Below are 16,533 nucleotides of genomic sequence, written 5' to 3' on the forward strand. Positions count from 1 at the left end.
TCCACCCGTGAATATAAGAGACTTCATAAGAAATCTCAGTACTCTTATCGTGGTCGCATTCGTCACCCGTAGGGATGTCCATGTCGCCCTTTGGTTGGCTGTCGTCCGATTCATTACCAGGGAAGTTATAGCCATTCGATCTAGGCTTATAGGCACTATCTTTGACTCCGAGAACCCTCCAGCACTGACTTCGGCTCGCTCCGCTCCTAGAACCCTCCATCACCGCCACCACCAAAAGCTCCGAGCGACTCCGGCTCTGTGCGCCATCACCGCATGTAGCCTCCTCGGCTATGCACCTGCCATCACCGCCTCCACTCCCGATTCTCAACCCCCACCTCTGTCTCCACCACCGCCACAAGCGTCTCGGCCGTTCATCGACCTTCTTTGGCCGCCGCCTTGTCTCTCAGTCTCGATCTCCCCCGGAAACCACTGACTGGGGCCGCTGCCTCCCTCCCCCTGGCTAGAGATCCACCTAGAGTGTGGCAATTCCGTGCTTGGTAAACCCTAGACTGGCGTGGGATGGAGAACAATGATGAAAGCAAAGGTGAGCAGCGCAAGACGGGGTGCCATCGCCACGAACCTCCTCCGGTCAGCCAATCGTGGCTTCCCGATGTGTAGCTCACATGGCCAGGTCAACGCAAGTGATGGTGGACCCGGGCTCTTGGTCGACGTGTAATGCCCTAGAAGTCCTTTGCTTAATAGGATCATAGTGATGTTAAACATGTGGTTTAGTTGTTTAATTTGATTTATTCATATCGTTCAACTTGAATAATATCATGTTCTTAACATGCTTCTATGTTGTTTCTTCCGTGTTGCTCTATATATATGCTGCCAAAAATTTTATAGTTTGGCTTCTTGTAGTGTAGTTTAGTGGGATCCTAGGATTTTGGGATTCCTGGGGTGTTACAGTTAGTATTAGAGTCTAGGCTTTAGATTCTAGGTAAAATAAGATTTAAACTGACACACTTGCACATATAGGAAGGGTACGGGTTTTCATATCTTGCATACCACTTGATATTGAAGTGAAATTTATTTTAATTCTCCTATTATTCTAATGTTTGAGGCAGTATGATGTTGTTATCTACAATTGAAGATACTTATTTGTTCCTGTATATGCATATGCTTGCATTTGGCTCCTAATGGTGTTTTTGTTGTTCGGTATACCGTTAAGGTGTTGTAGTTACTGGTGTTGAGTGGTGATGATGCTAAGAGGTTTTCGAAGTTGCCACAGTTTGTAGGATTCAAGAAGTTTTGAGAAGCCAATAGAGTAAGTATAGTCAGACAATACATATGGGTTGAGTGGAAGGTCCCTGCAATGCCTTTTCTGCATTGTTGAGTAAGGTTGCCTGAGTGTTAGGGTTATGACCCAACTATCCATATTTCGAAGCAAATAGTTGAGTGACGGATGGATTGGCCACCATGCCGTGCACCCTAACTATTTGCTCTCAACATATCGGAGTGGTGGATCATTGTGTGCCTTGTCCTATAGTGGAGTGGTGACATTTTAACCTAACCTTAGCATGGTGTAAGGTTTTCCCCTATAGCGCAGAGACAAACTTTTGCCGACCATGGAGAAATGATGAGAGTAGGACCCACGAGGAGTTCCTAGCAGTTTGGAGAGGTGGTTGCACCCGTGTGACTGAGGATTATGGGCTGGTTAATTTGAAACCTAGTGTCTAAGCATAAAAGTTGATGCTTTTGTGTCTTTTTGGATTACTCGTTGTGTTCTCCTGTGGCCAAAGAGGCTATACAGTTTATGGGATGTTCCTTTCTAGTGGCCGTAAAGGCTAAATTGTACTAGTTCTGAGTGGTTTTCCAGTTAGCCTAGTGGAGTGGTCCACATGTTCTAGAAGTAGGAGTCGACTAGCTGAGTGGAGGTAGTTGGGTGTGTTCGAGTGATGCTAGTGGAGTGTCATCTTTTTTAAGGTTGTGACGGTGATCTATTTTCCAAGGATAGAGACCTGGAGTGTTGTAGGTTGGTCCTTGTAAGGCTGAGACAGAGTTGTTAGTAAGTTCATGGTAGTGTTCCTCGTGGTGCGCTTGGCAAGCAGTCATCCCTATCATGTTGTCTAGTTTTTTTTAAGGAAAAGTTAGGGTTATACCTGGCCCTTGGTCTTGTGTGTTGTTTGTAGTTTGCTTCAAGACGGTGACCGGTGGCAACTGGATAAGATGCTATGTTGGTGCGGGTTTGTTTGAGTGTTGGTAGTCGACCCAGTGGGTCTCATTCGTTGAGTGAGTCCCATGTTGGAAGGAGGTCTAAGTTGTTTTGGCTTAGTAGCTGGAGGCACAAAGAACCACCAAGGTGAGGTCTCACCACTAACCTCTCTTCCAGTCACCTGTACACCGTCTTTACTTCGGAGCTTTAGTCACAAAGATAAGTGCCTCCGCGTCCCTGCACAATCTTCTTGCTGCCGCTCCACACCAAGTCAGAGAGTTAATAAGTTACTGGCGAGTCACCAAGACTCCAAGTTACCGACGTACCTCTCGGTACACGATTTAATCACTTCTTGATCTACTCTCTAGGTTCCAGCACCTAGGTACACTTCTCTCTAGGCCTATAAGCACTAATCATTCTCTAATGGTGTGCTTAATCGCATTGGATGAACACTTTTAGCACTTTGATGGCTTGGATGTCTTCTCAAGTGTATATGAGCTTCTCTAGACTCTAGCAACTTCAAATGACTAAATGGAGGGGTATTTATAGCCTCAACCCCATGGGCTAGGTATTGCCCCAATGGCTCAAATTCATTGTATACACCGGATGATCTGATGTAAGCAACATAGTACTCACTGGACCATCTGGGGTGTACATCTTCCAAAACTAGCCATTGGAACTCCATTCAAAGCTTCTGTGAACAGCGGATGTTTCGACGTGTTCACCAGCTCCATCGCCGGACCTTCCGGTGTGTTCAAATGAGTCATCTCGCGCCTTCCTCAGTGCAAAATACTCCAGCGTTGCTTTACTTCATCGCTTGACCATCCAGTGTGTTAAATTACATCAAACAGACTTTGACATCTTCTCTGCAACAAATCTCTAGCGTATACTCCGGTGTGCACAGTATCGATCGCCAGACCTTCCGGCGTGTAGTTCTACAGTCTTCCCACTACTGCAATCCTCTCTGCAACAATTGCTCTAGCATATACTCCGGCGTGCACACTTCAATCTCCAAACCTTTTGTCATGTATCATCTTTGAGATTCAACTCAGAAATGCTCCAGTGTTCATATCTCTACATTGTCGGATCATCCGGTGTGTAAAAATACCTAGAAAGAAAACACTCTGGCGTTTACAACTCCTCTGCGTCGAATCTTTCAGTGTAGTCACTTTTCCTGGGATTTCTCCAATTCAATCAAACTTTATCACGGCTGTGGTGGCGTCTTAATGTATTGCATCTATGAGACATATGTATTCTTGACAAATATGTTAGTCTTATTGACTATGCTGTCATTAATCAATAAAATCACAATCATAGTCTAATAGAGCAATTTTCGCTACAATCTCCTCTTTTTTGGTGATTGATGACAACACAACCTAAACAAGTGGCAAGTAATAAATAATAACAATTGTAAAGAGTACAAAATCTTATCACATTGTTTGTATGCATATTCTTACCACTTAGTCCCCATTTGTTGTGGCTCCCCCTTTCTCTAACCACTATCTCTCTTGATCGACCTATGCAAAAGTTTCTCCACCTTTGTCAACCTTCATGTATCTTGCACTTTCTTTGGTCATTATAATTCTCCCCATTTATCAATAATCTCCCCAAAAGACATAAACTCACGTTGAACTTAAGAAAAAAACATTAGAGTACATGGGAGAGAGCTTCATAAATAAGGTAGAGAGACAAACTCGGCACAAAAAATTTTTATCCTGTGGTATCGGTGGCACACAAGCCACCCCTAATCCACGTTGGAGCTCCACAAAGGATATACTCTCGGTCACCAAGTCTCTTCCGGTCATGACTCTTGAGATATCAAGTCGCCAAGATAAGACCTCAAGCACTAATCTCTCTTCTAGTCACTTGTACGCTATCTTCACTTCGGAGCTTTAGTCACAAAGACAAGGGCCTCCGCATTTCCACACAGTCTTCTTGTCGCCGCTCCACACCAAGTCGGATGGTCAACAAGTTACTGGCGAGTCACGAAGACTCCAAGACTCCAGCGTACACTCGGTATACGGTTGGATCACTCCTTAATCCACTCTTTAGGTTGCAGCACCTAGCAACACTTCTCTCTAGACCTATAAGCACTAATCACTCTCTAATAGTGTTCTTAATCGCCTTGGATAAACATTTTTAGCACTTTGATGCCTTGGATATCTTCTCAAGTGTATATGACTTCTCTGAACTCCAGCACCTTTAAATGACTCAATGGAGGAGTATTTATAGCCTCAACCCCGTGGATTAGCCGTAGCCCCAACTGCTCAAATTCACTATATACACTGGATGATCTGGTGTAACAGGATAGTACTCACCGGACCATCTGATGTATACATCTTCCAAAACTAGCCATTGGAACTCCACTCAAAGATTTTGTGAACATCGAATGTTTCAACGTGTTCACCAGCTCCATCACCAGACATTCTGGCTTGTTCAAATAAGCCATCACATGCCTTCCTCAGTGCAAAATACTCCGACGTTGCTTTTCCTCATTGCTGGATCATCCGGTGTGTTAAACTACACCAAACCGGACCTTGACATCTTCTCTGCAACAAATGCTCCAGCGTATACTCTAGCGTGCACAGTACCGAACATCGAACCTTCCGACGTGTAGTCTTTCGGTCTTCCCACTGTTGCAATCCTCTCTGCAAAAATTGCTCCAACGTATACTCCGACATGCACATTTCAATCGTCAGACCTTCTGGCATGTACGATCCTTGAGCTTCAACTCAGAAATGCTCCGCCGTTCATATCTCCATATTGTCGGATCATCCGACGTGTAAAAACACCTGGCAAGAAAACACTTCGGCGTTCACAACTCATCTGCGTCGGACCTTCCGGTGTAGTTATTTTTCCTAGAACTTCTCTAATTTAATCAAACTTTGTCCTGACTACGGTGGCATCTTAATGTATTGCATCCATAAGACTTATATATTTTTGACAAACATGTTAGTCTCATTGACTATGTTATCATTAATCACTAAAATCACAATCATGACCTAATAGTGTCATTTTTCGCTACACTAGATAGGTTGCTCTAGTTGGCGATATTCTAGTGGAGACCGTTGGTGCTTGTCTGTTTCTCCTTTGAGAGGTGTAGGAGATCGGATGGCTAGGTCATCTTCGTCAGGAAGTTAAAAGGCAGGTTTTTGAGAAGGGATCCTTTGTGCTCAGTTCCAGTAGTAAGCGGTATGTCCTAGAGGCATTTTTGTGGCCACGCTTGGTTGTCGGGCAGTTTTGGTCATGTAGTGGAGTTTTGACTATTGTGGCCAAGGTTTTGTGTAGCATATTGTTCTTCTTGAATGAGTTCCTGAAGTTTGAGAGTGGTCTTCGAGACCTGGAGTTTGGGATCGAGTTTTGGCCGATTGTGGTGGAGCAGGATCTTAGAGTTGAGTGCGCCTAGTGCGTAGCTCGGGATCTTCGGTGCGTGTCCAATGGCAGAATGTCTTATAGATTGCAAGATCCCGAGATGAATTGTTCCGAACGAGAAGTGTCTTGAGTCCCTGAATAGTTGCTTCCGATATACCTTGAGCTCCTTGAGATTTGTTGTTCAACCGTCCTCTTTTTCGTTCCGTTTCCTTTTTTGGAGTGGGTGAATTCAGGGATAAATTCTCTTTAAAGAGGGGATAACGTAATGCCCTAGAATTTATTTGCTTAATAGGATCATAGTGATGTTAAACATGTGATTTAGTTGTTTAATTTGACTTATTCATATCGTTCAACTTGAAATATATCATATTTTTAACATGCTTCTATGTTGTTGCTTTCGTGTTGCTCTGTATATACGCTACCGAAATTTTATAGTTCGGTTTCTTGTAATGTAGTTTAGTTACATCCTAGGATTTTGTGGTTCCTGGGGTGTAACACGACGCTCCCGACCTTCTAAAAGGCCACCGATACTCCCAACGCTCTTGACCTTCCCCATGTAGCTAGGAACTCGGAGCCCCCAGCAGTTTCCCCACACCGCAAGATTAACACACGCCCCTAACCTTCCTCAAGCCGTCGACCTCCATGATGAGCAAGGTAAAAATTGGATGCAATATCCTTTGATCTACCGTCAACGTGAATTTACTTTGAATTGTCTATGTACAGCTCCTTCACCCTTCAATCTGTATGTTCCCAATGTGAATGTACTACCTATTCATTAGTTTTTTTTTAACTAGAAAAGTGGCATGGTTTTACTGACCGCGCCTACTGACCACCGTCGGTAGGTTGTACATAAATAGAAGAGATTATCATGCCGATATTTTAGAGGTTTATATTTGGAATCAATTCCATATCTTCAATAGTACTTGAAATGCCAGTTATTGGTGTAAAATTTATTAGCATTATCTTTCTGGTAGTGGATGAGCTTCAGTTTCATGCTGCCATGAGGTGCTTGTTTCTTTTGTGCAGCGCTGGTATAAATCTAGAGTGCTGGATTAATGACCATAAAAAAAAGATTTCTAGATTTTTTTGGGCCATCCCGACCCATTAAGGACTTCTCAACAGTCCGTTTTTGGCCCAGCTGATCAACTGGGCTTTTCCAACCTCGGCCTGCTAAAAATCATTAGCCTATTTCATGTCAGTCTACTCAGTGTTAAAAAAAATGTTTGAGCAATGATAATTAAGTGATGAAATGGCGTGTCATGGTACTAATAAAACCTGAATGAATTTATGGAGGAAAGTGCGAAGAAGAGCCGACAACTTGTCACATTTCCCCTTTCTCAAAAAACAAGGTTTGAGGATCTGTTTGGATCAAAATACAAATGTTAGAAGATCGGAGAAAATGCAAACAATAGCAATTTTTCCTCGATTGGAGCGGAGTCATTCCTGCCTTCCCCACGCCTTGCGAGTTGCAAGTGTCGAGCCGCACGAGCCGTTATCGGGGACGTCTGCCACTACCTACCCAGACGGATACCGCGGGCCCGTCCTTGATCCGGACCCACATGACATCCAGTGGGCTGCTTTGAGCGCCTGTCACTATTTTCTTCGCTGAAAAGAAGTCGCACCTATCTCCGCGGGCCATGTCACGTGCGTGCCAAGATCTTCGCGGCCCGACCTGTCAGAAATTTGGAGCACGGAAAATATCTATAATAAATTTAGATAACACTTAATTATCTAAATTAAATTCATAATCTCCACCTCATCCATCTCTCTTTTCACTCTGTTCTTGCCATTCTGGACCTCCGAATCCGACGCGTCTCCCTCCCTACTTCTCGCACGGTCGCACCTGCTCCTACCGTGACAACGACGACGGCGGCGAGGTAAGCTCGATTCCTCTTGAAGTGAATTTTCTCGTTCCTGATTGCTGCGAGCTTTGATTTGTTCTCCATGCCTGTTCCGATTCGCTCTGCCTCGCGCTTGATCTGTTGCTCGAGATTTAGCTTGGTTGGTTTAATTTGGGGGGGGGGGGGGGGTTGGTGTCGGTTTGGTCGGGAACTCTATCGCCTGCATGAATTGGGATCGGACGAGCAAATTCGTCGGGGGAGACGGATGGGTTGTTTCGCTTGCTATTTTCCTGGACTGGAGTTGACCGGGTCTGGGGTGGGAAATGGGGCGCATCGAGGAGATCGGATCCCACGCGAGTAGTGTTGCTACCGCATTCAGCAATTGGTGTTTCGCGAGTGGATCTGTTGGCGAATGAGCTGAGTGGGTGTTCGTGGAGGGTTTGATTGGGGAATTGGGGTGCCAGTGTTGCCGTTGCTGGATACAGTGAAGTCATTCCCCAAGTTCAAGTTCATAGAATTTGTGTTTTTGTGAGCTCATATAGTGTCATAATGTAAGGAGAAAGTATGACAGGGTCCACAATTTCCCTACTTAATACAAAGAGAAAGTATGATAGGGTCACAGAATGTGGGATTGCTATATTGTCTTTCTGAATTGGTGAAGTGTGAAGGGGAGATTGAAGCACAAGGATGTGTTGTCTTCTAACCGCAATATGCCATATATAGATGTCAATTCGCCACCATGTGTCCGTAACAATTTCACATCACTAGGATGGTTGATATTGACATGTTGTACATAAGTAAACATCTTTTCAAAAGGAAAATGTGATCAACAAATTGTTAAATTGTCCGTTGTCTAACAAAATCCCTGTTTGGAAGTTTGATGTCCGTGCTCTTTCCGATGGGCCAGGAAGAATGTGTTCTACAATAGATCATAATTTCAGGCTAACATAACCTACCATATATTGGCATAGTGTACTTTGACTTTTCGTATATCACCAAAACATTGAAAATGGCATGTTTCAACAACAAAATTGTAGGGATTATTGGTAGGACACATTAATTGAAATTTAGACTATAGGAATTCTGTTCTTAGAGCTACAAGGAGGTGGCTGCATATACAAAGATATATTTGGAACGTCAATTATGTTATGTTTTGGTTTGATATGATCAATTCTAACAATACGAACCATGCTATCTTCCTACTTCATAGAAATACCACTTTAATCGCGAGCCTCGGTGATCATAGTAAAAAGATTTTATCATTAGACACAAGCATTTTATCTTAGGAAACACGGCAGCACTCTAATATTGACTTCAGATCATGCTCATATGGTATTGTAGCAGGTGATAAAATTATCAAATACATTACGATATTTGTCAGTAGAGCAATGGAATATATTCTAGAGTCCTCAGAATGCCTATCCCTATGTGTATGGATTTATTCAAATAAGAAGGTTGTTTAGAGTGACAAATCATGACTTGATTCCCTAAACAAATATTCGTACCTAACCATTCAACATTTCAACCTGGACTGCTCTATAATTGAGGTGTAAAATTGAATTCTTTGTGTGCAATAATTCAGTATCAGACTATCAGTTATTTGCTATGCCTCATTGGTGATGAAATTCTAGTTTTTTGTTTTTGCAACATATAGTGAAAATGGTTTTACCAAGAAGTCTAAAAGGAGAAAAATGTTCTGTTGTTCACCCTTTACTCAGTTCCTTTTCCATTGTAGTTGTACTTGCTTGAGAAATTGATTTCCATCAGGTGTTAACCATGACAGCGCCTTTTCTTATTCATCTTTTGAGTTTTAATCCTCACAGTGTGACAATTACCACGTGATCAAAACAAAAAATGGACCACCCTACTCATCTGCCTTTAATCAACAGGTGAAACACGAAATCTGGGCAGCTAGGCACATCATCCACCAATAAGCATTAAGTAATGATCTATTGTACACATGTTAGCTTCTGAACTCCAGCAATATTCTCTACTTGCTTGGTAACAATGCATTGATTCCTGGAGCAGCGAGGTCACCATCTGGTTCAGTAAATGCAACATCACATTGAGATCTATCCACATAGATTGCTGTAAATTATAGCATTTCTCAGTCTCCACATCCACCAAGCCATACTTCCAATAAATGATTGCCCTAGAAGCCAACTTGTTATTAAATTCTACTGTTGGTTCATACTCTGCACAAAACTGTCCCAGTAAACACGTTGATCTGATTCCCGTTGAGTGCTGAAAACACAAGAACTTCCTCCATTGCATTCTGTAATAATTGAATATCTTGATTTGAAGACCAACAATATGACAATTATGCTCTTCATTGGAAATGAAAGTTTCCAATGTTTTTACCCTTCTGTGGGTTTTATTCATATCAAATTTAAAAGAGTTACACAGCGAAGCCACAGAATGGTTTCTCGTTTCCAGCATCCCACTCGTACGATTATATATACTCCCCTAGAATTTAACTTGATGACTTTTTAACATTCTATAAATTCAATCATCAAGACTGTTGATACTGCTATTAGCATCTGCAATACTACTATTAGGATTTTTTGTCCTAACTTTACTTTGTTGATGTAGATATTTCCATCATTTGGACTCAAGACTTTAAACAAGTACAACATGTTTATGCTTCCAACCTGATCTCAGAGTATTGTTAATAATCTTGGAATAAAGAAGGTGACTTCTTGGTAAGCACTAACTCCTGCCTTTTTTACCGACAATTTTGTTGTAGTTCTACACTTGCTTCTCCAGTTTTTTGTGAATTTTTATAATTAGAGTTGCTGCTGTTGCCATGAGTCCTGTTGTTGGTTGCCTTCTAGTGACATCAAATGTTGCGGCATGCTATGGCAAGCAAGCTGAATGCATCGTAAAAATTGTATTTATTTAGTACCCACTAAGCATCATCCTATGAGACTTATTTATGCAGAAGCTAAATTTAAGCCTCCAAATGAGACAAATATGAAAATGCATGAAAGTGACCTAAACAGAATCGTGTGTTTTTTCTTTGCCTTTTATAGGTTGGGCATTGAGAAACTAAAATCTGAGGGCCAGTTTTAAAGATCTGTCACTTAAAATAGAATAATGTGTATTCTGAAGTTCCAAACTATAACAAGATAATTCTATTTTAACGAATTTCCATAGCTAGAAACTGGATTTTATTTTCTTGCTTTTGAAGGAAATTACTTGAACCATTAAATTAAAAGTTGGCATGCTGTTGTATGAGCAGTTGTCTATTTGTTATCGAAGGATAGCTATCATACAACGTATCAATATGATCGTACCATTCATTACTGGAGAATAATCAAGTCCCTGAGGTGCTAATGGATTAGCTACTGATAGTGGAACTACAATGTAGAGCCACTTTGTAAACTAAATTGTAGAACCTTCACTAGGATTTTTTTTAGCTGGGAAACTTTATAGCCAGGAAGAGCTGGATCTTTTGAGGTTGACAGAAAAGTTCAGCACATAACTCAGAAAATCAGCAGTGGAAGAGCTTTTGAGCTGATATCTTGTTTGAAATAAATTTGAGCCGATATCTCACCCTGAAAGTCCATGAGAACTTCAACTTGTTTTTTTGAGTTGTATCATGGCATACTTCTGCAGTAGCCAAAATACAGTGTTAATATATTTGAATTAATAATTCAGGGCTACAAGAGAACGAAAATTAAATGCCATACTTTTGACCCTTTTCCCAATCATTACGTCCTTTTCCTTTTCCTACCACCAGTACAAATTAATAAGATGCTGTATTTGAGTGCCCTACCAGTCAGACAAAGTTCTTACATGATCCCAAAATTCATTTACCTTCTTGTCTGCCAAGGTTACCTACACTTGGTCAAACATTCACAATTGTCTATTAGCATTAAAATATTATTATTAACTGCATTTAGGCGCACTATATACATCAAAATTCTGCCACATTCTGCCACATTCTGGACAGAAGGGTTACTTCAACGATTGCATATATGTGTTCATAATGAAATCCAAATTGGATTTTGTATCATCTTCAAACCACACACGACAAAATATGTAATCATCTTAAAGACGGAATTTGAGATGAATGATTTAGGTAAAATCAAATTTCTCTTAAGTCTACAACTTGAACATATTCGTTCAGGAATATTTATCTATCAGTCCACCAATATCCAAATAATATTGTATAATTATATCTATAAAAACACTTATGGTCATTCAATCTCTAAATATGAATCAAGATCCATTTATACATTGGATTGACATTGAAAAGATATTTAATCTAAAACTCTATATCTTAGTGTCATCAAAGCGCTCATATATCTTGCAAATCGTAACATGTCTGATATTATATTTGCAGATAACTTGTTAGCTTAAATAGCATAACTCTAACAACGTCAATAGGCGGGAGTCAAAGAAGATATCCACATATATCTTTATTATACCAAAGATCTAGATTTTTCTATCAGAAAAATTAATTTACGATCATAGTGGATATCCAGATCATGACTATATAAATGATCCTCATAACGTTAGATCACATGCTGATTTCATGGTGATATAGCCATCTTATATGAGTCATCAAAACAGATTCTAGTGGCTATTTCCATCTGTCATTCTGAAATATCACATACATGTGTATGTCTTCGTAGAATGATAAACCGCATACAACTATCATGTGATATTGGTCCCATTGAATCATCAACCATTATCTACAAAGATAATACTACTTATGTTGCTCAGATGCAAATAGGTTACATAAAGAGCAATATCACTAAGCATATTGCCCCTAAATTATTTTATTCTCATGTGTTACAACAATATGGGGAGATAAACAATATGGAGAGATAAATATCCTGCAAATTAAATCTTGTGATAATTTCGTAGATTTATTCGCAAAGTTCTTACCAACTTCGACATTCTAATATGTTCATGGTATGCGACAATTTTGAGATTTGCAAGGTTTAGAGGGAGTCTCATCCTGAATTTTAACCTGTTCATACATCATATTGTACTCTTTTTTCTATATGAGTTTTACTCATGAAATTTCTCATAAAAGATTTTAATGAGATAATATCTACATAAAAATATATCATATTTTTCATTTTCGCTACTAAGGTTTTTAAGAGAGATATCAAAGACATATTTGGTCCACAGATAATACCTATTTGTTCTCTAAACTCACTTATGGGTGTTTTCTTTTTCAAGGTTTTCTCATATGAGTTTACAATAAGACAATAATTAATATATATTGTATCATTTTCTTCTTATTTTTTCACTAGATTTTAAATGAGTTTTAACAATATATCACTATATTATATTTCTCTCAAGTTTTTTCCGTAAGGTTTTAGAGGAGTTTTTACGTGATATATACAGATGACCAAATTGATCCAACGGGGAGTGTTGTGAATTACTACCTCTGGTGATCAATTTATCAAGAGTTACAAATATGTACAAATAATATATCTATTCATCATATCCTTTCATCATATCTATTCACTATGTATAAATATGTGCATCTATCCATAAGAATAATAACTGTTGAATTCATTTGTTCTTTGTCTCCTTTACTCTACAATTCTACTTTCAGTAATAGTAAACAGTTCAGTTCGTTCGGAAACTAGGAAAAGTCCCGCTTTCCAAACATGCCTTGGTTTTGTTCATGCTGACTCCTCTTAGCATATCCGTGTGCTGTTGACCATTCATGCTATGTTATTATCAGTAGGGTTCAGTGTTGGGAGGTACATGACTATCAGCATAGAGAAAAGGTTCCAATCACGAGCATGGCATATGCTATTCTTCAGCCCTGCCTGAAACCTGTTTGTACGGTTCTTATGTGATTGAAGCGTTTGGACCGAGCTGCTGCACCGATGCCGTGTCAGTCTACACGGTTTTGCTTAGCTGCGAATGGATCACTCAACCCACCGACTTGGGCAGATGCGGAGGAGCTGCTCATGTGCTTCTCCATGGCGATTCCCATGGCCCCGTATTCACGTGGCAAGCACAGGGAATTCTCCTCTTCTTCTTTTTTTGTCAATATGCACACCCTTGAAAAAAAACTCGTTTTATGTGGGAAGACAGCTCACAATGGCATCTTATTTAAATGTCAAGAAAAGGTACCAAAGACTAGCCACTTAGGACATCTCTGAAAGTGACTTCAGTCATTCATGATCATGCTAAAAACGACACTTGGCAAAACGTCTTTTTTTTTAAAACTAGGATTCTAGCTTTGGTTGATATCAGCAATTACTGAGTGACTTACCACCGTACACACCCTTGAAGAAGGAAAAAAACCAACATAATCACTAGCACCCTCTAATTGAAATATTTGTCATGCGCTCGATCTACGAACTTACATTTTTTTTACCACTTTTAGTTCCGCCAATGACGGCCTATTTGAACACGAGAATTTTAGCGGATTTGCAGAGGTGGTGGTGCTTCCTATAAAATTCGTGTGTTCGAAAGGGGCAGGTGCTGTCGTGCGTGGATTGTTGGGTTTTTTTTACCATTCAGATGCTATAGTTTAACTAACGCATTTGTCAGAAAAGCAGTGGTCAGAGTTGACAAATTTTGCAACAAATTTTTCCCCTTGTGCAGTAGTGCTGGTAGTAGCAAATTAAGTTGGTCGCGTTCCATTATATATACCCGGGCACCGGCACGGGCGCCAGCCATGTCACACGACACAGCGCGCCCCGTCGCAGGCCAAGAAGCCCCCGGTCGGAGCATCGACGACGTCGCTGGCAGCAAGGAGTGCCTGTTCTGCGAGATGACGCGGCAGCACCACCCGCAGTGCGCGCGACGGCTGCCGAAGCGGATCATCCTGGTCCGGCACGGCGAGAGCCAGGGGAACCTGGACATGTCGGCGTACACCACCACGCCGGACTACCGCATCCCGCTCACGACGCTGGGCGCCGAGCAGGCGCGCGCGGCGGGGCGGCGCATCCGGGACGTGGTGGCGTCGGACGCCGGCGCCAGCTGGAAGGTCTACTTCTACGTGTCCCCCTACGCGCGCACGCGCGCCACGCTGCGGGAGATCGTCGGCGCGTTCCCCCGCGACCGCGTCATCGGCGTCCGCGAGGAGTGCCGCGTCAGGGAGCAGGACTTCGGCAACTTCCAGGTCGAGGAGCGGATGCGCGCCGTCAAGCAGACCCGCGAGCGCTTCGGCCGGTTCTTCTTCCGCTTCCCCGAGGGCGAGTCCGCTGCCGACGTCTTCGACCGTGTCGCCAGTAAGCCTCCGTCGCCATTGCCGCCTGCGCCATTCATCTCAGTAGCATCACAATTCACAATCTTCGTTAAAAAAAAAACACAATTCACAATCGATCAAGCAAGGCGCCTACACATTCTCTGATCTGAATACTGAATGTTCCTGTATGGATCATCACACTATGCAGGTTTCTTGGAGTCTCTGTGGCGGGACATCGACATGGGTAGGCTGGAGCAGGACGCGAGCTGCGAGACCAACCTGGTGATCGTGTCGCACGGGCTCACGTCGCGGGTGTTCCTCATGAAGTGGTTCAAGTGGACGGTGGACCAGTTCGAGCGCCTCAACAACTTCGACAACTGCGAGTTCAGGGTGATGCAGCTGGGGCCAGGCGGGGAGTACTCCCTCCTCGTCCACCACACCAAGGAGGAGCTCGAGCAGTGGGGCCTCTCGCCGGAGATGATCGCTGACCAGCAGTGGCGCGCCTCCGCCAACCGTCGGAGCTGGGCCGAGGAGTGCTCTTCGTTCATCGCGACCTTCTTCGACGACCCCCAGGATCCGGACAGCAGCCAGGAGGACGAGGAAGAGAATGGCAAGGCCAAGTTATTGGAGTAATTCACTCGCTCTTTCATAGACTCGTTGAAATTCTTTCAATTTCGTAGTGTTTTCTTTTACTATGGAGTGATGTAGTCGTTTCCTGTTCAATTTGTAACTTGTTCATAGTGGCTGGGCACTGAAATACTATGATTTGGGGGGAGTTCAGCAAATAGAAGTACTCAAATTGAGAGCATAACATTTGAGTAAGATATATCTATGTGGAGGTTTTGGTTTCAGTTTTGTTCTTTTTTCTTAGTTGAACCGACAGAGTCAAAATTCTGGTGTGGTGGTGGTGGATATGTGAGGGTACCACTTTAGTCATCAAGATTTAAATTTATAGAGACGTGAGTAATTTCAACAGTATTATTTGTAGGCGCATAATAAGAACACATAACTAGATATGCTTGGGTAGTGGCGTCTGTGCATTGTGCGTCGGCTTGTAATAAAAGAATGGTTCCCATCTTTAACTAAAATGGCTCCTTTAATTGCTACCTTCTCTCTTCAAGCAAAGTCATTTCTATACATGGCTCCATTACCCTTTTTCAGAGGATGAGTACAGGTTTCTCTCTGGAAAGAAGGAGCAGTACGTTTTCATCACATGCATGTTACCAACAGAGACATGTCCAGATGCAGAAGCAAAAGATTCTTTCTAAGCTGGCATGGGACAACATGTTCCTCCAGGAATTTTTTTCGAGAACGGTTCCTCCAGGATTCGTATAGCCTAGCGAAACATTCAACTAGGTTCTTTACCATTTCATGCAGTGCACTACAAACTGCAGTGTGAGTACTACTAGGTTCCTTCAATTCTCTGCCTAGGGATTGCTATCTGAATCAAGATAATCCTGTCGTGTTTTGCTCTCCGGAAATGTTTTTTCTTTCTTCAACCCCCCGCTGTGTGCTCTTGAATTGGTGACGTTAAGCAAACATTCTTGTCCTTTTTTTTTGCGAAAGATACAGTGGATGATCAAAGTCATTCTTTTTACTTGAGGTCGGTTCTTTTCAATTTCATGCAGTGCACTACAAAGTACAAACTACAGTGTGATCGAGTGCTAGGTTCCTCCAAGTCTCTGCGTACGGGTTTCTATCTGAATCAAAGATAATCTTGTCCTGTTTTGCACTTTAGAAGGGAAAAAACGTTGCCCTCTACTGTATCCCCCACACACAAAAAAAAACACTGCCCCATTGTGGTCTTTTCTTTTTTCTGGCTGGTCCAACAAAATTGCCCCTCTTGTGATCATTTCATTTTCCTTGCCAGTCCAATAAAATTGCCCGTCTGACTACTGTTCATTTTGTTATTTATTTGTTTTTGTGGCCTACTGGGGTTTTTATGCTCCATATCACAAAGACTCGCAATTAGCTAAGTCGAATATGGTCCTATG

At 42.0% G+C, this 16,533-nt stretch overlaps 1 protein-coding gene across 2 annotated transcripts; it reads left to right on the top strand.

Annotated features, from left to right (window-relative positions):
- Nucleotides 1–7,263: 7,263 nt before the first annotated feature.
- Nucleotides 7,264–15,394, top strand: LOC133928410 (phosphoglycerate mutase-like protein AT74H). Of its 2 annotated transcripts, none has more exons than XM_062374732.1 (4): nucleotides 7,264–7,404; nucleotides 9,961–10,070; nucleotides 13,954–14,582; nucleotides 14,748–15,394. In XM_062374732.1, exons 3-4 carry the CDS (start codon nucleotides 14,027–14,029, stop codon nucleotides 15,170–15,172), a joined length of 981 nt encoding a protein of 326 aa, XP_062230716.1. In that variant the 5' UTR covers nucleotides 7,264–7,404; nucleotides 9,961–10,070; nucleotides 13,954–14,026; the 3' UTR covers nucleotides 15,173–15,394. The 2 variants fall into 2 exon arrangements, with proteins under 2 accessions (XP_062230716.1, XP_062230717.1); XM_062374733.1 differs by having other exon boundaries at nucleotides 13,957–14,582.
- Nucleotides 15,395–16,533: the final 1,139 nt, after the last annotated feature.

Source organism: Phragmites australis, chromosome 9, assembly GCF_958298935.1.
Source record: "Phragmites australis chromosome 9, lpPhrAust1.1, whole genome shotgun sequence".
Taxonomy (NCBI): domain Eukaryota; kingdom Viridiplantae; phylum Streptophyta; class Magnoliopsida; order Poales; family Poaceae; genus Phragmites; species Phragmites australis.